At 38.1% G+C, this 22,169-nt stretch overlaps 3 protein-coding genes across 9 annotated transcripts; all 3 read left to right on the top strand.

Moving 5' to 3' along the window:
* The first annotated feature begins 2,839 nt into the window (after window positions 1-2,839).
* LOC140016180 (uncharacterized) lies at window positions 2,840-4,307 on the top strand. The gene is made up of 2 exons (XM_072069616.1): window positions 2,840-3,784; window positions 3,866-4,307. Exons 1-2 carry the CDS (start codon window positions 3,103-3,105, stop codon window positions 4,255-4,257), a joined length of 1,074 nt encoding a protein of 357 aa, XP_071925717.1. The 5' UTR covers window positions 2,840-3,102; the 3' UTR covers window positions 4,258-4,307.
* Window positions 4,308-6,807: 2,500 nt separating this feature from the next.
* Window positions 6,808-14,378, top strand: LOC140015615 (serine/threonine-protein kinase STY46-like). 6 transcript variants are annotated; one of them, XR_011822255.1, is made up of 18 exons: window positions 7,002-7,040; window positions 7,158-7,373; window positions 8,053-8,167; window positions 8,738-8,823; window positions 8,901-9,017; window positions 9,161-9,215; window positions 9,334-9,444; window positions 10,381-10,431; window positions 10,500-10,675; window positions 10,754-10,861; window positions 11,804-11,877; window positions 12,062-12,237; window positions 12,570-12,665; window positions 12,968-13,048; window positions 13,218-13,271; window positions 13,595-13,729; window positions 13,799-14,154; window positions 14,303-14,378. XR_011822255.1 is itself a non-coding variant. In XM_072068321.1 (17 exons), exons 2-17 carry the CDS (start codon window positions 7,186-7,188, stop codon window positions 13,871-13,873), a joined length of 1,698 nt encoding a protein of 565 aa, XP_071924422.1. In that variant the 5' UTR covers window positions 6,808-6,948; window positions 7,158-7,185; the 3' UTR covers window positions 13,874-14,378. The 6 variants fall into 6 exon arrangements, 5 of the variants coding, with proteins under 5 accessions (XP_071924422.1, XP_071924420.1, XP_071924421.1 ...); XM_072068321.1 differs by lacking the exon at window positions 7,002-7,040 and adding an exon at window positions 6,808-6,948 and having other exon boundaries at window positions 13,799-14,378; XM_072068319.1 differs by lacking the exon at window positions 7,002-7,040 and adding an exon at window positions 6,942-6,991 and having other exon boundaries at window positions 13,799-14,378.
* A 2,329-nt stretch (window positions 14,379-16,707) lies between these two features.
* LOC113711686 (mechanosensitive ion channel protein 8-like) lies at window positions 16,708-21,652 on the top strand. Of its 2 annotated transcripts, none has more exons than XM_027234855.2 (5): window positions 16,708-18,987; window positions 19,499-19,622; window positions 20,104-20,397; window positions 20,581-20,783; window positions 21,104-21,652. In XM_027234855.2, exons 1-5 carry the CDS (start codon window positions 17,216-17,218, stop codon window positions 21,390-21,392), a joined length of 2,682 nt encoding a protein of 893 aa, XP_027090656.2. In that variant the 5' UTR covers window positions 16,708-17,215; the 3' UTR covers window positions 21,393-21,652. The 2 variants fall into 2 exon arrangements, with proteins under 2 accessions (XP_027090656.2, XP_071924416.1); XM_072068315.1 differs by having other exon boundaries at window positions 16,744-18,987; window positions 19,499-19,619.
* The last annotated feature ends 517 nt before the right edge of the window (window positions 21,653-22,169 follow it).

Genomic DNA, 22,169 nt, shown 5'->3' with positions numbered 1-22,169 from the left:
AAACTGGTAAACAGATGCAAAGCTTCTTCTGTGGAACAAATGACAATCATAGGAGCTCGTAATCTACTTAACTTTTTCCTGGTACGGATCCGGAGAGTATGTAGAAAGGAAAGGGGAGAAATTTAAAGTTAGAAAAAGAGCGAAAACAAGGAATAATTACTAGTAAAAATAACTAGTAATAGTTACTATATTAACTAACTATAGGCAGCCACAAAGAAAACCAAAATAAGATTACAAAGGATGGAAAAAAAGGGTTCAAACCTTGATATACATAGGGCGGGCGGGCAGGCAGGCAAGCAAGCCAACTACTAGTAATGAAAAGACACTAAGATATTGGCACGGCTCAATCAGATTGTTTATAGTACTACTGGACAAGGCTTGCTTGCGTATACGCCTTCAGCGCAAAACAAATAGTGCAAAGCGCGCCTCAACATCCGAGTGAACCGGACCAATATCACAGTGACTATTTCAAAATTCTTACACAAAAAATAGCAGGCTCTGATCATCGGTCAGAAGTATTGCGATGAAGAAGAAGAAGAGGAAGGAGAAAGGATTTGTTTTTTCTTCTTTTTTTTTGGGTTATGGTTTTGTAGAAGACAAGGAGAAATGGATGGGAAATGGGAAAGGGAACGACTATATTTCGGTCCTGTCATTTTTTTTTAAGAAGAAGAAAGAGAGAAGGGCATCTGTGCATTGAATTAAAACCGTCGACCACCAAACCCAAGATTCAGGAAAGGAGGACCGGACCATTAATGGCAACCCACGACCCCAATTAAAGTCACAATATTCTCTCCTTCATCTCTATCTGCAATGAATTCAATGAAGAAAGGAATCACCCCATAACTGTCCACTCTCTGCTTTTTTCCTTCCTCTGAGCAGTTTGGCAGTAGTATATTAATTCCTATTTGTGGAATCTCCCATCAGACTCACCGGCCGGACTGTTTTGTCTACGGTTGGCCAACTATTAATTGATTTACCGGCATGCAATGGATCAACTTCAATTCAAAGAAGTGACTCCCTGAAGCCATGCAGTTACTTCGTGACAGCATTATGGAGGGATACTACGGCATGGAAGGAGTAAAGGATCTTTTTCACTTTTAACCATCAATCGGGCATGCCTTCTCTATTGACTTTAGCCGATTGAAAAGTAGTAACGTAAATGAGTCTAATCAAATCAAATTTAAATTTGTTTGATTATTTATACGAGTTATAAATTTTGTTCAAATTTAGATTGCTTATTTGTTAAATCGAATTTGAACGAACTTTTTTGTCGAATTTGAATATTATCAAATATAAAACATTATTCAATTTTGGATTGATTAGTTGGCAAATCAAGTTGAAGTCGATTCGAATATTGAGTAGTTCGATTCATCTTTCAACCTTATTGAAAAGTTGTGTTGATTATTTCATATGGTTTGAGTCAGCGGTTTATTTTAAATAATATTTAAAAACTCGCGATATTCGATTTGATCCAATCCCAAAAATAGGGTATCCGATCTGTATGATTTGACCAAGTTAAATAAAGTCGGGTACCTGTTTATATGCTATATAGGTTAGAGTCATGGGATTAAGAACTTGCGAATGCTTGACTAGCCTTGCATATATGTTTTTTATTTTTTTTCATTTTTATACATATACTATAAAACAATATTTTTAGAAATAACTAAGTAATTTTATCGAATAAATTACAGACTATGGTCTGTTTATAAGATTAATTTGTATAGGTCATAATCTTATATTTTTTTAGGAAAGAGTTTAATTGATGTGAAGATATATATTAAAAAAATGGTACTATTTATTTTAAATTTTCATTTGTTTTGAATTCTTTTGTTTTTTCCCTTTCTCTTGTATTCTCTTTGCATGTTTATTTCTCAACGAGATTTTTGCTAGAAAAAATTTATGTTGAGTTTTAGATGAATATGTAAAATATAAAATTAAATTAGTATAATTTATTTTTTAAAAAACTTAAACGATGAGCTAGACGGAACGAGTATCCATTAATCCGGCTCTCACTGGTATCCAATATTCAGACTCCCGCATCGAATAATCGCTAATATGTGAGTCGGATAAGAGTCAAAAAAAAAAAAAAAGATTGACCCATAAAATACCGATTGGATCAGTTCAATGGTCCAGGGATCGGATACCCTAGCTAATACACTATCATATTGGGAAGGAAGAACCACAAGAGGTGTTTGCAATACTGATCCCAAAACTCAGGAGTGGTTCGCGTTTAAAATAGATCGTAAGGTACAAAGAAGGGAAAATCGCCAATTTAGTCCTCAAACTATTTTACTAAAACCGATTTGGTCCCTAAAAGTTTTATCGCACCAATTAAATTCCTTAGGGTAAAAAATCTCAGCGGCCACTAAACTATTGGTCGGATCATGTTTTGGCCATCAAACTATTTTTCGTCAGTAATTGGCCACTAAACAACTTAATCAGTAAACTCATGACCATTTAGTTGATAATTACTCTTAATTGATGAAATTAACAGTTAATCTATGAAATAGAGTCGCGTAGTTGTTAGACAAAATTACCCTTGTGCTTTGCAACGTGTAATGCTAATTTCATAGATTAAGAGTAATTATTGACTAAATGGTCACGGACTTACTGATTAAGTTGTTTAGTGGCCAATTATTGACGAAAAATGGTTTGATGGCCAAAACATGATCTGACCAATAGTTTAGTGGCCGCTCAGGTTTTTTTTCCAATTCCTTAACTAAAATGCTTGTGCCAATTGAGGACTTATACGGCGTCGCCACCCAAAACTCATATATCTATACAGAAAACAACGGCCAGACAGGGGCCTTTTTGAAAGTTCGCATCCTAATTTCTACGGAAAGCAAGACAGGGCCCATTTTGTATCCGAATTGGGGGAAACCGTGAAATTAGGGGTTTTCCAAGACAGAAACCCATTTTACATGCAAATAGCGGAAGAAATTGGGGGTTTGCCCCTATTTGCTTGTAGAAACCTTGAAATTATCTGAAAACCGCGAAGTCTCATTTGCATTTTTCAAGTTGGTCTTCTGTGATGCTTCGGAATTCATAGTCCAGTCGTGTTGTATTGTCGCACATGTCTTGGCTGCTGAGGGGTTGAGGTTGATGGCACAGGATGTTCTCTCTTGTGTAATTAGTAGAATTGGTGAATGTAGGAGTAATGAGTTGGTAGAGTTTATGTGGAGAGAGCATAGCAAGTATGAGTCAGATTTCTCGGTTCTTGATTCTTTGATGAGGGCGTTTGTGAATGCAGATATGGGTTCCCAAGCATTGAAAATCTGGGATAGAATGAGGAAGGTCAGAATTAGACCAAGTTTATCAGCTGTTAGCATTTTCTTTGCGCCGCTAATTAGAGTTGGTGATTATGGTAGTGTATGGAAGTTATTTAGAGATATGATCCAAAGGGGACCTTGCCCGAATATTTTTGTGTATAATGTGATGATTCTTGGCTTTTGTAGAAAAGGGTGTGTTAGAACAGGAGAAAGCTTGTTGTTTTTGATGAGGAAGTATGGTTGTGAACCTGATGTAATTGCACATAATTTGCTAATAAGTGCATATTGTGTGAGAGGCTGGACATCTCATGCTCTGAATTGGGCGCATTTTGTGGCGGAAAGCGGTTGTGAACCAAGCACTGCCACATTTGTTACAATTATTAATGCACTCTGCAAGGAGGGCAACATTGTAGAAGCAAGGAAAATATTTGAAGAAATGCAAGAAATGGGTGTTTCACCAGGCACTGTGACATACAATGCTTTGATGGATGGCCATGTAAAGGCAAGAGAAATTGGTGAGGCTAATATGCTCTATGAGGAAATGCGGAATATGAGAGTTGCTCCTGATGGTATAACTTTTAACATTTTGGTTGCAGGAAACTACAAATATGGGAGGGAAGATGATGGCAACAGGTTCTTAAGGGAATTATCTATGATGGCTTTGATTCCTGATTGTTCAATATCTGACATGTCCATTTCAGGATTGTGTTGGGCAGGAAGGTTAGATGAGGCTTTGCACTTACTGAAGACTATGCTTGAGAAGGGCATACCTGTTAGCATAATTGCCATCAATTCGCTCATTTGTGCTTACAGCAGAGCAGGACTGCATGAGAAAGCTTTTGAAGTGTATAACATAATGACAAAATTTGGTCTTACTCCTCCTGTTTCCACATCTACTTCTCTGCTGATAGGTCTAACTAAAGTAGGGAAGCTTCAAATTGGATTGGATATTTTCACTGGAAAAATGCATCAAAATGGTAGAACGTAGATGAACTATTTATTACCACTGATGCTAGCAGCTATATTCTGTCTTGGAAAACCCCTAATTTCATAGGTTTCCCCCAATTCGGATGCAAAATGGGCTCTGCCTTGCTTCCCGTAGAAATTAGGATGCGAACTTCCAAAAAGGCCCCTGCCTGGCCGTTGTTTTCTGTACAGATATATGAGTTTTGGGTGGCGACGCCGTATAAGCCCTCAATTGGCACAAGTATTTTAGTTAAGGAACTTAATTGGTGCGATAAAACTTTTAGGGACCAAATCGACTTTAGTAAAATAGTTTGAGGACTAAATTGGCGATTTTCCCTACAAAGAATTGTAACTAGTAGATGTTTGATTCAAGATCTGTCGCTTAAAATAAAACGAGTGTGGATCCGGAAATTGCATCCCTCGCGAGAACAGGGAGTGCGACTTTAGCCATTGAGAGTTTGTAACGAGTTACCATGGTGGGTACAATAATCCCATGTGAACAGCCCCTGATTCGCTGGGAAAAGCTAGACATCCTTGTACAGTTACTTGCAACATTCCCCAGAGGCTTGTCACCGCCTCGTCTCCCGGTAGGGCCGCCAGACCTTTGCGGGAGTGGAACAAGCATCTTCATGATATCCTTTCCTTGCACCTCTCCTGGCCCACATTCCTGCGCAAACTTGTTATTTTATCCTAAAAATATATTTTATTCTAAAAATATGAGGCGTTCTAATTAGAATCAGTCTTTTTTTTTTATTATTTTTTATATATACATATATACACTATAGTTATACAAGTAACAATGCACAAATAGTAAGAGGAAGACTAACGTTTAACGAGGATAAATTCACTTTTTGTGAGTCTTACAATTTTTAATTCGACTAATATGCTCTCTTGTACAAAATAATTAGGTCTTGAACAATTTGGATAGATGCTAAATTCACACCTTTCCACTAAATTCACATCATAGTCATGAGTGGACATTATTGTTCTTAAACATTCTGGGTTTTAACTTAGAACTATTTTAGTTTAAAGAAGGACGGGCGCAATGAAATTAGAATTGACCCAACCCGAAGAAAAGCAAAGCAAAGCAAATTCAACTCAAGTATCATTCGCTGATGCAATGGGGCGGGAGTGGCAGCTGCTCTCCAAGATTTTAGAAATGTTTAAACATTCCCATTAACAATTAAAAAAGGTTTGTCCATATGTTTTTAAAATTAGACTTTGTCCCCTCTCGAATTTTGGAAGTTCAGGTTCAATTTTTCTATCATTATTGTATCCTTAAAAATATATTAAATTTTGCCTCAAGAAAAAGATTTTTTGTTTTAAATTATTTAATAAAAATCTAAGAATGCCCACTCAAGTCAAGCAAGTATACTTCATGAGTCTGGCTTGCCCTCCCTAAAATCTCAAGTACTTCTATGTGCATTGCTCGAAAATCACGTTGTGGAAGCGCGTGGCAGCCTCGTTCCTAGATAGAAAGTCCTCTCTCGTAGTAGTAGTTTGATTTTTTTTTTTTTTTTTTTTTTTTTTTTTTGTCAACACAGGGGTATCTGGGGGTAGCGGTCTGGGACTGGATACCTGACACCGCCATTAACCCCAACTAATCCCACTGCGCCTGAGAGAGCGGGCCCCACCGAATCATCAGGAATTTACCCCGGCTGCCCGAGCTCGGAATCGAACCCAGGCCCTTCTCACTCAATGGAGCTACAGGGGCTCACAGGGGCATCTGGGGGCTCGTAGTAGTAGTTTGATTGCTTTAGGATGTCACTGCTCCCCCTGTTCATATTGAATGATTAATGGCAGCACCACTCACTGTAGTGTAGTAGTGAGATGCTTTTTTTTTTTGTTATTATTTTTAAAAAAAGTGATTGAAATTATTACAACAATTCCATAGTCAAAAACTTTTATTTCATGATTTCATCACAGTACTAGTTAGTGTAAGCGTTACATCTCCCTTAGAACGTGCCAAAGTTCTTTTTACAATTCAATCTGTATTTTAGTAGTATTATCCATTCTATTATCCATTCCTTGGCTTGAAGCAATAAGCAGCAGGTCACAAGAATGGAATCGCGCCAATTGGATGAGATTGGAAATGGGTCCAGGCCCCAGTCTGTGTCCCACCTCCTTTTTATTATATTATACTGTAATTATAAATATAAATATAAATTAATCTTTTTTATACTGACAGTGTGTATACTGTCATTCAGCATTGAATAAATAATAATTATATAAAATTTAATTTTTATATACATGTCATGAATCCAACGATGATGATAATATATACACTGCCTGTCTATCAGTGCATGTAAGATTTATTCATATAGATAAATATTTATTCAAGAGGTTGTACAGTAGTTAGTAGTCATATTTTATTTTTATAATGACGGTGACATGGATATATTTACAGATCCATAATAAGATAATACTCTACGGAGTGCTAGTTACTAACACTAGAAGAATAATAATATAATAGTAAAATGGAGGGGAGAGGACACTCGGACAGGAGGAGGTGATATGAGCAAAGCTTCGCATCATCGTTTGAATCCACGTCGATACACAGCCAAGTCTGCAATTTTGTATTTGCTTCGTTGCTTTTCGCTTTCAATTCGTGCAAGCGGTCATAAACAAATACTCTCTCCACTTCTACTACTACTCCCATGGTATATAAACTATAATACTACACAATATAAACTATAATACCAAAAACAAACTGGTAAACTCCAACAACTCTTCTCAGTCTTTATTTAGTAGTACTAGTATTTTCCCCTCTCTCTCTCTCTCTCCTCTATCTTTCTTAGCTATGCAGTATGCATTACACTGGTCAATTACCGGAGTAATTTATTTATTACTCGTTAGGGAATCTGGATCCATTTGCATATTCTGATGCTGGCTTTTTTTTTTGTTGGTGTGATGACTCTATAGCGGTGGTGAACTCCCATCCCAACTCAATATGGAAGATACGGAGAGTTGCAGCAGCAGAGCATCAGAATCTTCGCCGAGTCCCGGTCGGAAACGGCGTCTCAAGGTCGAGGTTTACCACGACGTTCTCCGAAGACTTGAGCAGTCCGAAGTCGAAGAAGTTAGCCGGCCTGGTTTTAAAGATGAGCTCTGGAATCACTTCACTAGGCTTCCTCTTCGGTACCGCATATACCGTCTTCTCTTTTTTCTTTCTGCATGTTGCTCCTTCATTGGATTGGTGATGATTAAGTTGAATTATACTTAATTCAGTAGGAAGTACTTAGTTTTGACGCTTTTAAGTTGTTTAATTTGGAGTTTTGGTGTGGTGATCGCCGAATACATCAGCAAAATTAAAAAAAAAAAAGGGTAAAAACGGTGAGGATTTAAGTCTAGAAGGCGAGTTCCTTGTGTTAGATTCGACCTTAATTCGTTACAACCACCGAACATTGGTGGTCAAGGCTAGTTGATTTCATCGCCATCTACTTTGTTTATCTTCGTAATAGCTGTGTGAGAGACGCGCTGTTAATATGTCGTTATCATGGATTTGCTTGCGTTAACTAAAGTCTTCATTTGCATAGTAGTTGCTTTGCGAAAATATATGATTCTGCTCGTGGATTAGACGTTTTGTAGTGCAACTACTGTAGTTGAAAGAGACAATAGGCATGGTTTTGAATTGATAATCAATTTCAGTTTAATTTGTCAGGAGCAACTTGCTGATTAAACTCAATGATTTGAAATTTTGAGTGAACCGTTCACATGAAATCTCGTATCTGGAAGAGATAGAGTGTTTTTAACGAAATAGGGACTGGGATAAAGGGTAGGTTGCTCTGCTGCTGATTTGTTCTTTTGGATACTGCAGTTATGCTTTGGATGTAAATACTGAAAGGGCACAAGATGTCCTTGTGCACAAGAAATTGCTTCATTTGGCACATGACCCTTACACCAGGCCAGCATTTGAAGTCCGCCTTGTGCAGGTACCAAATTGGAGCCATCTTCACTTAATCTTTTTTATCATAGCTTTTGTTCAGACTGTCCCAGAAAAGGCCAGAGTCTTTTGGAAAATCTTTTCCTACACAGATTGTTTAACTCATATTAGAAGTGAAAGTTACATGGTGTTTTATTTGGCTCAGAGTTCTCCGCCACAATCAACTGATTTAACCTCTGATTTACGAAAGTTTTATGCATTGAGGAAGTGCAATAAACATGATTACACGCTAAATTTGTACAATTTTATTATTTTTGTTTTTTCTGATACGTCAATCTCTATTCACTGTTGTCTATGAGCTATCTTGGACACTGGCACGTGGCCTAGTAAATCTGCTCTAGAGTACCGTCCTACTTAATCCAAGATATATGCTGCTTATATTAACTGTTGCATATCTTGTCTTGCGATGGCATTTGTTAGTTAAACCATATGTGTGTGTTTAAATCTGTGCAATCTTTGGTATTTCTTTGTGTTTCGATCAAAATTGGCTATGTACTGGCTATGTACTTTTAACTTGTTCAAAGGTTCAAAATATCAGTTAACTTTATCTTTCATATAGGTTCATCCTTTCTCTGATGGAAATGCTGATGATTCAGTTCATTCAAGCTTCACAAAAAGCGTTCAGAAGTACAATCATCCTTGCAGGTAGAGACACCATGACCATGTACTAACTGTGATTGACCCCTCTTTATCTGACACAAGTTGGTTGCCCTGATCTGTAGACTTCATCCTCCACCGGCTTTCAACTTGTCATCTAATTCTGAATTTGCACAAGAAGCAAACAGAGCTTTTATTCAGCGTGGAGATAGTTCTGTGAGTGGACATTCACACTTATATCGGTAATACTCTGAAAGGTTTGGGCCTCATTGAGCTATTCTTTTTCTTTCTTGTCACCTGATGACTTTTCCAGGGAGAACATCTTATGGATTCTGGGCAGATTTTTATTAGCATCTTTGTAACATTGATCTTTAAATCCTTGCAGTCCTCTGCACGAAGTTACAATTTCTACAAATGACAAGCCAAAACTCCTCAGTCGCGTGAGTGACCTCATCCGCTTTCTTGTTTTCTTCCTTCTCCTCTCTACTGATCTTTTTGCTTTTATGTGAAATGATTGTAACTAAGTTTTTATCTGAGTTTGTATATCTATATTTTCAGTTGACTTCCTTGCTTTCTGAGGTTGGGCTGAACATTCAAGAAGCTCATGCATTTTCGACATCAGATGGCTACTCCTTGGATGTCTTTGTTGTTGATGGTTGGGCCTATGAGGTATGTGTTTTGTTTTTTAGCTGTTTATGTAGCTATTCTTCATGAGAAGTACGATTTATTGTGTATGAGATCATGAAGAACCTTTGCAGACTGTAAATTTGGTGGTGTGGTTTGCTGTGACTAACATGCATGTATCGTCTGTATCAGCAGCTTTCCATGTCCATGTCAAAGCAATACATGCAATAAATTATTACGTGTATCGCAAGTATTAGACTTTTGGCTATTGCTTTAATGCTTTTATACATGGAAATTTGAACATCCACTGCATCATTTTTTGTACCTTAGGGTAATGTTTTCGTGATTAGATGCTCCAGCTTCATATATGTAGTTTGTAATGGAAGGATTTGGAAATTTCCTGTGCGTTCGAGCCTTTTAGCCAGCTGATCTTCAGGTTGATGGAAGCTCTGCTGTATTTACTCTTACTCGTGTTCCAAAAAGGTTGATGCTCTGAAGCTATATGGTCAGAGAATATGCATCAGGTAGCTGGGAATGAGGCTGATTACAAATCTTTTACTGAAGCAATCAAATAACCAATGCATGACTTGCATTACATTCTTCTTAATTTAGGCGGGTGACAGTAGAATTTTAGTCCTCAAGGTAATTATTTTGTAGGAGAGGAGGAATAAGGACGTAAAAGAATAGCATTTTATCAGAAGGAAGAATTTCAGCATTATATACACTCTTTCATTTGGTGTTCTAGTGCTTAGTTTGATCTAAGTTTGATTAAATGTTAGCTGCTATAGCATGTACAACAGCATGTGTGGACCTTGAGTTTGTCATTGGATCTTGCACTGCTAATATTAATACCTCAATATTACAACTTTAAGTATCTTCTAGAATTTTAAGATCATTGTTTTAAAGCCCTAATATTTTTGGTGCTATATTATTCATTTCTCCACAAGTTGACTTTCTTGCTTGCTGCAAATATTTTGCTAGGGAACAGACCAGCTCGTAAAAGTATTAGAGAAAGAAATTCCAAAGATCGAGGTAACTTGATTCATTAGAACTTGTTTTGGACTGTTTTCCAGTTAACATACTTTTCAAGTACAATGCAGGAATATTCTGGATTAAATCCAGAAATGTTGCCTTCTCGTGTAAAGTTGGGGCATAGTAAGATTGCACTTCTCCCAGATGAGGTCAACATACCAATTGATGATAGTGATGTCTGGGAAATCGATGCCAAGCTGGTGAAATTTGAGCATAAAATTGCCACAGGATCAAATGGTGATCTGTGAGTGCTATGCTATTTAAAGTATAGTTCTGCTAATCCATTAGTTTCCTTTAAATATAATCTTTTGATGCCAAACAGATACAAGGGCATCTTTCATAGTCAGGATGTGGCAATCAAAGTTCTTAAAGCTGAGCACTTAACTGAAACAGTACAAAGAGAATTTGCTCAAGAAGTCTACATTTTGAGGTTCATTTTCTTCACTATGTGCAATTCTTTTGGCTGTATATCTAAGTTTTGTTGGATAATATTGAGAAGCTTTTGTTTTATCTTAAGTCCATGCACGCTTTTCAACAAGTGTATTTTCTTGAGTTCATTATATGCTGTTGCTGTGATCTCTTCAATGACAAGGTATTCTGTGTTTACCACAGAATAAGCACCTGTCCAATAAATATTGATCTTAGTCTGCAACCTACTAACATGGTGAAATGATTCTTAACAGACAAATAAAGAAAAAATAAAGTAACTGAAGTGCACCTAGTTTGGCTGAACATTTTTGTGAAAGAAATGTCCCATGGTGTCCTTGATGCACGAATGTTTTGCATCCTGCAAATTTGGGACCCTTCCCATTGGTTGATGAATCTGTGCTGCTAATTCCCTAGACATAAAATTTCCTCGTGATGGTTGGCTTTTGCTGATTTAAATTTGGGACTGTTATAGGTTCATCAATTTCTGCTGCTAATTCCCTAGAAATAAAATTTTCTAATGATGTTCTGCAGAGCTGCTTTGTGATACTTTTGCTTTAAATCAATTTTCAAGATTGCTACATGTTGCCATTCAAGATTTACCTTGGATGTTTTTAGCGTGAAATAAGTTGGTAGATTGCTAAAGAAGAATCAATACATAATGAAAGTAACATGAAAGGTGACTATTGCTTTCAATGTTTGCACTAAGTGATTATGTTCTAGCAAAGAGAAACATTTTGTTTTGTACCAAGCAGAATTATTTCTCCATGGTCATGACTTACAGAAAAACTAAAATATAGTTATATCTCAATTAGCAGAAGCATACCTTTCCAGCTCTATGCGGTATACTGGAATATAACCATATTGCTGATTTATTTATATATTGTGATCCCATCATCTATGTTGTTGATTCTCCAATCTAAACCAAGTAATTCTGTACTTGAAGGAAAGTTCGGCACAAGAATGTTGTGCAGTTTATTGGTGCATGTACAAGACCTCCACTCTTGTGCATTGTAACTGGTAAATCCTGCTCTGATTTAGAATGGATCTTGTGAACATTTATTTGATTAATTACTTCTTTCTTTGTTTATCCTTTTTCAGTGTCAAGGTCCACCTTTCCAATCATACTTCTATCTGTGTTTGTTGAAGATGTCCATCATGGAAGCCAGCCTTATCTGGTTCTCTTTCTTGATTTTGTTCTCAGAATATATGCATGGAGGAAGCATCTATGATCTCCTGCATAAACAGAATGGTGTACTTAAGCTACCTGCCATACTCAAAGTCGCTGTTGATGTTGCAAGAGGAATGAGCTATTTGCACCAGAATAATATAATCCACAGAGACCTTAAGGCAGCCAACCTTCTCTTGGATGAGAATGAAGTAAGGATCTTGAAGATTACTTTGTTTTTCTCAGATGATTTTTGCTTTTCATTTTCTAATCGAAAGTAAAAAGAGAATTCAGTTTGTCAGTAAATGAATTATTGTTTTTAGATGGATGTTTTATGGTCTCTGCATTCTAAACGCCAATTACATCTAGCTATAATGGTTTTCTTCCTGAGGTTACTTCTTCAAATTAATAATTCATAGAAATGTAAGATATGTTTGTGCTTGCTTGAATGTTTTCATCATCTGAATAATAGTTGTATCAAGCTTGTGGATAGGTTTTAGTTGCTGACGGGATTTTGTATGTGTGTGCGTGTATGAACTGACAGGTAGTTAAAATCGCTGATTTTGGTGTAGCTAGAGTGCAAGTTCAATCTGGTGTCATGACTGCTGAGACAGGAACATATCGCTGGATGGCTCCTGAGGTCAACTTTCTTCTCTACTTTGAATTCTGTGGAAACACAATTACCTTTTCCAATGTTAGTTTTTTTTTTTTTTTTTTAGCTCTTCCAATGTTAGTTGATAACACAGTTCATTCTTCAGTTATGACTCACTATTTTCATGCAGCTTGATAGTATTTAGAGATTATTTCCCTTACAAATTATATGTGACCTGAAATCGATAGTCAAGGAAGTACCATCCTAGTATACTGTCAGCATTAGTACTTTACACAATTCAGTCGTATATGGTTGGCTCTCATTCTGCTTATTTGTTTTGATTCTTGAAGGTTATTGAACACAAGCCATATAATCATAAGGCTGACGTTTTCAGCTTTGGAATAGTTCTTTGGGAGCTGCTGACAACAAAGGTCCTACTCTGTTGCTGTTTACAATGTTATTAGTTCTCTAATTAAGTCATATGGAAGATTGTCTAAAATGATTTCTTCACTCAACTCTTGGAACATAGGTGATGATTCCCATTTAGATTGTAGATATATGATTTCCATGTATCAATGATCATTTATTCTGATGTGCCAGCTTCCTTATGAGCATATGACCCCATTACAAGCAGCAGTTGGTGTGGTCCAGAAGGTAATTTCTTAGACGTGACGAGATTATTATCCACCCTCAGCCCAGCAGTCTGCATTGCTCATATAGACTTTTTTCTTTCTTCCTCAAATAGTGAAGAGAACTACAACTCCTATGGATTCCATGTCTGTCACCATGTTAATCGATGAATGTCATGTTCCATTATGTTAGAAACCTTAGCGTTGATTGACATATCATTGCTCAACAAGTACCTTCAGAAGTTGAATGGTTGTTTTCATCATGAAGAGCATATTTCTTAAATGGAAGGATCCATCAAGAATTTTAGTTAACTTTTGGGTGGCTGTTCTTTGTGATGGGGATTCTAGGGTCTAAGGCCTTCCATACCAAGGCAAACTCATCCCTTGGTGGTGGAATTACTTGAGAGATGCTGGCAGCAAGATCCATCCTCAAGGCCAGAGTTCTCCGAGATTGTTGAAATCTTACAAGACATGGCAAATAGGGTATAATGCCTCCCTTACTATTCCATTTTCAGGACTGTTAGACTACTAAAATTTACTTCTTGAGCCTAGGTTGTTGAAGAAGAGCGGGCCCCCAAAAGGAAAAGCCTTGGAGAACCCTATCAGCTCATGGATGTATTGGGCTGAACAGGCAAGAAAGTGAAAATGCTGCATGTTGCTTGCGTAGCTACCCAAGTTGCAGAAGAGGCGGAAGTGTTCCCCCTGCTGCTAAGCGGCATAAGAGCGAGTGGAAGCAAAAGAAGCAATTTTGTCCAAAAGAATTTTCTACACCAGCGATTGCATATCTAACGGGTCGGAACCCTCCACAGATTAATGGAAGCTGACCCCTTTCTTTTCGTAATTCTTCGTGTTTTTTCCCCTTCGCCCCGTTGTTCTCTTTGAGTAGTTGGAACGTACCTTCTCGTAAGGTATGGAACATTGCTGTATAGTCCATTTAGAACGTGTACTAGTTCTCTTCCAAGTTTAGTACTCAGAAAAAAAAGAAAAAGAAAATCACAAGTAGGTGTAGTTTTTCTGCGATGAAGAGCTCACTGATGCGGTATAGTCTTGGAACAGGACTAAGAGCGTAGAGGAAGCCTTCTTCATCGCCGTCCATTGCTGGTCTCAATCACACAAACTTTTCATGGTGTCACTACTATTATGCTTCGGATTTCATTTTCGCATTGCTTGTCCTTTGGTCTACCTCAGTTTTTAAAGAGGAATGGAATTTTGTATATCAATGTAGCGATCGCATTTCTATAAAATGGCAAAGCACGAACACATATAATCATTACGAATACAAGTGAATGGGAAGAAGTTAACAATAACTTTCTGTTTTTAATGATTTTCCAGCAACCAAATTTGGGTTGATTTTCCCGCAACAATGGTTGGTACATTGTGTAATTTTAAACAACAATAGAATTAGAATACAAATTATCTTTCATAATGAACTTGCAGAATAAATCAAGCACAGCTCTTGAAGTAGAAAACTTTGAATTGAAAGTTGGACCGTATCGTGAATTAGGGAAGCAAGCATACAAGTGGAAAGCGAAAGGAAGAGAATCAATTGCTAGCAAAGAGACACCTGAATTATGTATAAATCTAAAACGCTACGAAGGGCTAAACGTTTTTTGGTCTTTTCAATTTGTTGCTGTAAGCACTTTTTTTTTTTTTTTTTTTTAAAAAAAGGAAAGTGGATCAATTGTTAACGTTGTAAACTTATTACCATACCTTATTCTCCTCATTATTCTTCCGCTTACCAGACTGCGAAGCCCATCATGTCTTTTTTTTTTTTTTTTTTTGTTTAAAAAAAAAGGAAAAGGTCAGGTGAAGTGATAGAAATACAGGCGGAGATGTCGGGTTGGTTTGGGTAGGGCCCGCTCAACAGTGGGATGTCTGGACTTGGGCTGTCCAAAACGCAACAGCAGTCACCACTCAGTACGGACCAGCAATGACAATGAGGCTCGCAGCTGGACATCTTTGTCCAAAAGTAGGGCTAATAAGAAAAACGCGGAACCCCGAAAACGGCGGTCGCGGAATTGAAGCCACGCGTAGGACTCCGACTCTTGTAAGTAGCTGCTGCTTTCGGTCCGTTATCCGCCCATCATCAACGTGAGACTTGACAGTTCAGTTAAGCCGTACGCCAAAACACACTAATTATAATAATAACAATAAAGAATAAAAAATCAAAAACCACTGTTTTGACCATAAAACCTATCATCAAAACGTTAACCAACCAATCTGTTTTCTGCTTTTAGACATCAAGGCATCAACCAACAATTTGACAAACTACTACTATACTACTTAAGCGTCTCACAAGCAGACAAAACAAAATAAAACAAAATAAGACATTATTATTAAAAGCTCTCGAACATTTTGTTTGTTGCTCCCACTATTCCCTTTGCTTAATATTTTTTGCTGGAGTTTGGACTAAAACGAATGCTAGGAGTGTACTCATCTTGTACAGTTCATGGAATAGCGACATGAATCTTTTGCATAGATAGTAGATTATTAAGACTCTCATTTATTTGAACATGGTATCATAACACTCGACGCCGCCAACATTTTTACACGCAAAAAATTTGGCAAACCACTCGACTCGTTATCCACGTAGATGCAAAAGTTGCAAATCATCCGCCGCTATAAAAGGCTCCAAAAGTTCAGAGAAGAGTGGCATGGAGTGTTTGCTTCTAGTTTGGCAAATAGTACAAATGATTTAGTGGATGTCTTCACCATTTTTTTTGTTTTAGCGCAAGTGCTTAGAGTTAATGGTGCGTTTCTCTTTGCTCTTCTTTCCAAGTTTGTGGCTTATTAAAGAACTGACTAGAATCAATGTACTGCAAAAAGTTTGGGTGATGATAAGGGTGACAGTCTGCACTGTAATTGAAATTGAAGGGAGTGTTCTTGTAACATTCGAGGCTAAATTAAAATTTTGGAATTGTAGCTAGATTAGGTTTTGTGTGAAATCGCAATGAAAAAGAGACTAATTGATGAGATAGAAGAAGATTATAGTATTCAGTCGATGAAGAAGAATGATTTTGACTCAAAAGAACAAGCAGCTAGCCGCGAGTTCGAAACATATAACAAAGCGCAATTGTTCCAAAAGATAAGATCCCGTCTCGAGGTCGCAAACCAGCAAAAACAAACTGCAGGAGGAAGGGCCGGAACGGTTGTCAGAAACAACGGTCCGGAAGGTTCACGGTCATGATTAGATCAAAAAATATTATTCTAGTGTTACTCGCTGTTGTTCTATTATTACATTTTATACAGATGATATTATATCGTGTGTAAATGGTGTTACACTTTTCGGAACAAACAATCGTTCCAGCCCCGAATCCCCAGCGGAGCACAATAAATATCATTACATAAAACGAAGCATACAAGAAATAATAGGAGCATTTTCAGACTCAAGGGGCGCCAAAAACCTTTTTTTTTGGCTAGCGCGTGAATATGTACTCCATTTGCCCGGAACAATTTACTTGCGTTGCGTCCGAATATGTACTCCATTTCCCTCCCTTAGAATGTCAAGTCCAAACGTAATTGTAATTGCATTGTCCATGGACACCTGTACCATTAGGGATCCACCCCAAATCCCAATCTTCTGATCTGCCTACCTAATTCTCCCTTCCCTGTCTCTGATTCCCTACGCTTCCGTTCTACATAAAAACCCGAGCCATTTCAGCCAAATCTTCTTGGGTTTCTCACTCTCCCTGCCTCAAAACTCAATTCTACTGCCAGCTCCCCTCCTCCTGCAATAGTCAAGGATCAATGAATAGTATACCCACAACGCCAGAAGTAGAACCCCACAAACCCAAAGGCGGTGCTCAAAGCTTATTGTAGTGGTTAGGCCATTAATTTAATGCTCCGTCTCTCAACACCTCATCAATCAATCCCCTTGAATATACTTTCAATTCTGACTTTAGTTGAATAATCTAGAGACGTGTGTTGCGGCCTTGGCAACAACTCCTTTTACTTTAAGTTGAAAGTCACATGGAAAAGTTTAGAAAATCTTTCAAAAACATTCACTCTCCTTCTGCTGCTGATCAGTCCCGTCTCCCTGAAGACGAGCGTTTAGCCCTCTTAGATCAGACCCAAAACCTTAACTTCTCCGACTCTAATAACTCTAACATGACATCCGCTCCCGTCGGCGCCGATTCTTCTGCTCAAAACGATGTCGTCATCAGAATCAACCCCCGAGGAGGAGGAGAGCGAGACCGAGAGCCCACCACTGTTAGTAAAGAAACCGAGCTGACTTCTTCTTCGTCGTCTTCTACTTCTAGCCAGGCCCAGGTGAGTGGTGCTAATGCAAATGCTGCTAAAAGTAATGTCTGGCGAGACTCAAGTTACGATTTTTCTAACGATGCTGCCATGAAGGCCATTGCTAATAACGCTAAAGATTTCGACTTTGTAACCGAGTCGCCGTTATCTCAACGTTCTCCGTTATCTAGGATACCGGAGAGTCCTAATAACTGCGACCAGATTACTCCCAGGGAGGTTAGAGTCTCGTTTACTGAAAATGTAGCTGAACCGGTTCGCCGCCGGTCTAATGCCAGCGGCGGTATTGGGAGAAACGGCGAACCGGAGGAGGTATTGGTTTGCAGTGGGAACTCTTCGTTCAGGAGAAAATCGAGCCTGTTGATGACGAAGACGAAGTCGAGGCTGTTGGACCCACCGGAGCAAGATCAGCGGTCCCAGAGGTTGATGAAATCTGGGGTGCTGGGGAAAGCCAGTGAGATTGACGAAGATGACCCTTTCTTGGAGGATGATTTACCAGAAGAGTTCAAGAAGATGAAGTTCAGCACTCTCACTGTGCTTCAGCTGCTGGGTCTGATTTTGATCGTTGCCGCTTTAGTTTGTAGCCTTACTATCGGAGTTTTGAAGAAACAGACTATTTTTGAGCTGCATCTGTGGAAATGGGAGTTGATGATTTTGGTGTTGATTTGTGGGAGGTTGTTTTCTGGATGGGCAATCAGGGTGGTGGTTTTCTTGATAGAGAGGAATTTTTTGTTAAGAAAGAGGGTTTTGTATTTTGTTTATGGTTTGAGGAATGCTGTGCAGAACTGTGTTTGGTTGGCTCTGGTTTTGATTGCTTGGCATCTTATTTTTGATAAGAAGGTTGAGAGGGTGACAAATGGGAAGATTTTGCCTTATGTTACTAAGATTTGGGTGTGCCTTCTGGTGGGAACATTCATTTGGCTTCTTAAGACCCTGCTTGTCAAGGTTTTGGCATCGTCTTTTCATGTTAGTACGTTTTTTGACCGGATTCAGGAGTCTTTGTTTAATCAGTATGTGATCGAGACATTATCCGGGCCACCGTTGATTGAGATTCAGCAGGAGCAAGAGGAGGAGGAGAGGGTCTTGGCTGAGGTCCAGAAGCTTCAGAATGCTGGTGCTAAGTTGCCTGCTGATCTCAAGGCAAATGTGTTGAAGAGTGGAAAAGTGATTGGTACGCCTCGCAAGAGTCCTACGTCTGCCACTGCCATGTCCGCAAAAAGTCCAACATTTTCCGTGGCCATGTCCAAGAAGGAAGAGGAGAAGGGTATCACGATTGACCATTTGCACCGGTTAAATCAGAAAAATATTTCAGCTTGGAATATGAAGAGGTTGATGAACATCGTTAGACAAGGAGTTCTGTCAACTTTAGATGAGAAATTGCAGGACTCAAGGGGTGAGGATGAAACTTCTGTGCAGATTACGAATGAAAACCAGGCAAAAGCTGGAGCAAAGAAGATATTCTGCAATGTTGCAAAGCCTGGCTCTAAGTAAGTTACTAGACCTGAATGGACATTATAGTGCAATTTTCTGCTTTGCTTTGACATCCTGACAGGTGGTTTCCATTTCGGTTCTTTCTTAGATTATTTGATGGTTGGATTTGTCTATTAATGACTGGAAAAGTTTGCTGTATCATGCTGTTTCCCATTTTTGGTCAACAATTCCACGTAAAAACTTCTACACTAGTTGAATATGGCATCTTTAAATTTGAAATTTGTGAAAGAAGTACGTTATCTTGAATGATGGCTGGAAATTTCACTATGTCGAAACTGAAAATGCTGTAACTTTTGTTTCAAATGTTTACAACTAAGCATGAGTGGTGCTCTGATAGTCATATCTTGAATTTGCTAGTGAAATATATTCCACAGCATGCTGAATGTTTTCCATCACATGAAGCACTATTTGAAATTCTTGTGTTAGTGGATTATTATCGTTTGAGGCCAAGTATTTTGTTACCTATGAACATTTCTCTCATTCAAGAAATTTTATTTTGTGTATTAGATATATCCATCTGGAGGATTTGATGCGCTTTATGAGGGAGGATGAAGCTTTGAAGACAATGCGCCTATTTGAAGGCACAAATGAAGGCAAGGGGATCAGCAAACGTGCCCTTAAGAATTGGGTAGTAAGTGATGTTCCCCCTTTTAGCCAAGTGTAATCGTGAATGACGTTTCCATTATTTGTTTCCTTCAATCATAAGATGCAGATCATATTCCAATTATTAATGTGCTTGGTGTTTGGAACTGTTGTAGTCTGGTTTGCATCCAAGTGAGATGCAAATGAAAATTTCTCTATCTACATGCTATTCTGAGAGACAGTCGAAGACTCGAGTAGCTTGACATCAGAACGTTCAAATAATCTTCTCTTCTTATTGTTGATAGGATTTCCAGATCTTGACCTTTCTAGATGTGGTTAATGAGAGAATATCTCATTGTATTCATCACTTGTTACTCTATCAAGATATGTGACTGTCCTTTTAGTATCTTTAGTGGAGCTTTCTTACTCCCTTTTCTATCTTACATAGGTCCGATCGTGTAAAACTGGTTGTTACTTTCCAGTGTGCTTTTTTTGCCAACTGTGATAGGATGTGTTATTATTTTCTGCAGGTAAACGCCTTTAGAGAACGGAGAGCACTTGCTTTATCTTTGAATGACACAAAAACTGCTGTAAACAAGCTGCATCACATGTTGAATGTTCTTGTGGCAGTAGTCATTGTTGTCATCTGGCTCCTCATACTGAAAGTTGCAACTACCCATTTTTTTATCTTTTTGAGCTCTCAGGTTCTTTTAGTGGTCTTCATGTTTGGGAACACCTGCAAGACAACATTTGAAGCAATTATTTTCTTATTTGTGATGCACCCATATGATGTGGGGGACCGTGTTGACATTGATGGAGTTCAGGTTAGATGTTCATTCTTTTACTAAAATCCCTTTACTTCTTGTTCTTCTTTTTATTTTTATTTTATTTAATTTTTTTGGTGTGTGATCTGCTTGTGAAGTGGAAGCTTGTTTGTGAATTTTATTAATGTCAGAGCCGGCTGGTTGTTGGATATAACTAGTGATTTCTCATTCTGCGGATTTCAGATGGTGGTTGAAGAGATGAATATACTGTCAACAGTTTTTCTGAGGTATGATAACCAAAAGATCATATATCCAAACAGTGTCTTGTCTACAAAACCCATCAGCAACTACTACCGGAGTCCAGATATGGGAGATGCTATTGATTTCTGCATCCATGTTTCAACTCCGTTGGAAAAGATTGCTTTGATGAAGGAGAGAATAACTAGGTATGTGTGGGCTGCCTCTTCATCTTTCCTGTGTTACACTTTGGCCCTGTATAATTTTTGCAGATAAATTGGTTTTGCGTTTTCTTCTTAAGCCTTAAAACATATGATCAGTCGCATAAAAATACTGTACCGAGTTTTGCACGCCCAAACTAAAGATGACGGTATTCTCTAGTTTGTCTTAGCTTGTTTTGTTTGGGCGGTATATGGAAGACAATGGGGCTGTTAATGGATGGATGGATGCCTATCATTTCAAGCAAGCAGTATAGCCTTCATCTGCGTTGTGATCTGATGTATGTTGTGATTGGCGGCTACGCTTGCAGGTACATTGAGAACAAGAGCGACCACTGGTACCCGGCTCCCATGATAGTGATGCGCGATGTAGAGGACTTGAACAGGCTGAAATGGTCAATCTGGCTTTCGCACACCATGAATTTCCAAGACATGGGTGAAAGATGGGTAAGGAGGGCTCTACTGGTTGAGGAGATGATCAAAATCTTCAAGGACCTTGATATAGAATACCGCATGCTACCCCTGGACGTGAATTTACGTACCATGCCAGCTTTGACTTCGAGCAGAGCTCCCTCAAATTGGGCAGTTTTCTCTACCTGACCTCATGTGGATATCTAGTAGTGAAGAGTAAGATCGGATATCATATCATTGGTCAAGCCTTACTCTTGATGTAGTAGGGAGACACAAAAGTACTGCAAAATCGGAGTTACCTTGGTTGGATGTAGAGGCAGTAATCAACGACTATTATTTAACAATGGCCAAACCTATGCTAGTTGGGTTGTGTATAGTCATCATATAATACACTTTCGCGGTCGAGCTATCCTGATTTTCTATCAACTTCTTAAATTCTTTGGCAGAAATTTAAACGTATTCAAGATTTCTTAGTTCAGGAAACTAAATCAGTTTTTTTAAAAAAAAAATTAACTATTGAAAAAGGAATAATGGTCGTGATTATTCACGTCCTCCGTCGGGTTATTAATCCAGGTTTGTTTGGATTGAGGATTATTTGTTAAAATTTATTTGCTTACATCATTACTACAATTTCTAACACGCCTTTTTATATTCTCAATTACCTTTTTATTTCACATACATCACATCACAAAAAATGCTACAGTAAAAATATCTCAAATAATTTACAATCCAAACAGAGCCTTCTGTTTTACCAGTCAAGGGTAATTATTAACTCATTATTCATGAAATTTGGCTTTCCTTCGGGTTATTAATCATGGTTCAATGAGCAATTCAGAACCTTGCATGTTTTTTCATTTATATTTTTCATTAGTTTTCGTTTTTAGCCGCATAAAAATTTATGTATGATAACTTGGACGTTATTATATCAACTTAGCTAGATGTGTCATGCTTTCTTTCTCTTCTTTT

The sequence above is a fragment of the Coffea arabica genome, chromosome 10c (assembly GCF_036785885.1).
Source record: "Coffea arabica cultivar ET-39 chromosome 10c, Coffea Arabica ET-39 HiFi, whole genome shotgun sequence".
NCBI lineage: Eukaryota > Viridiplantae > Streptophyta > Magnoliopsida > Gentianales > Rubiaceae > Coffea > Coffea arabica.
Note: the sequence above shows the minus strand (reverse complement) of the source record. Positions and strands in the feature narration are given on the sequence as shown.

What these genes read in the sequence shown, in the direction of transcription:
- LOC140016180 (XM_072069616.1), top strand. Translation starts at nt 3,103, where the DNA reads ATGGCACAGGATGTTCTCTCTTGTGTAATTAGTAGAATTGGTGAATGT. An exon ending in TGTAAAGGCAAGAGAAATTG is followed by an intron (nt 3,785 to 3,865) that starts GTGAGGCTAATA and finishes TTTTGGTTGCAG; the next exon opens with GAAACTACAAATATGGGAGG.
- LOC140015615 (XM_072068318.1), top strand. An exon ending in GGACATTCACACTTATATCG is followed by an intron (nt 9,018 to 9,160) that starts GTAATACTCTGA and finishes AAATCCTTGCAG; the next exon opens with TCCTCTGCACGAAGTTACAA. An exon ending in TACAAGACATGGCAAATAGG is followed by an intron (nt 13,730 to 13,798) that starts GTATAATGCCTC and finishes TCTTGAGCCTAG; the next exon opens with GTTGTTGAAGAAGAGCGGGC.
- LOC113711686 (XM_027234855.2), top strand. Translation starts at nt 17,216, where the DNA reads ATGGAAAAGTTTAGAAAATCTTTCAAAAACATTCACTCTCCTTCTGCT. An exon ending in GTTGCAAAGCCTGGCTCTAA is followed by an intron (nt 18,988 to 19,498) that starts GTAAGTTACTAG and finishes TTTGTGTATTAG; the next exon opens with ATATATCCATCTGGAGGATT. An exon ending in GTGCCCTTAAGAATTGGGTA is followed by an intron (nt 19,623 to 20,103) that starts GTAAGTGATGTT and finishes TATTTTCTGCAG; the next exon opens with GTAAACGCCTTTAGAGAACG.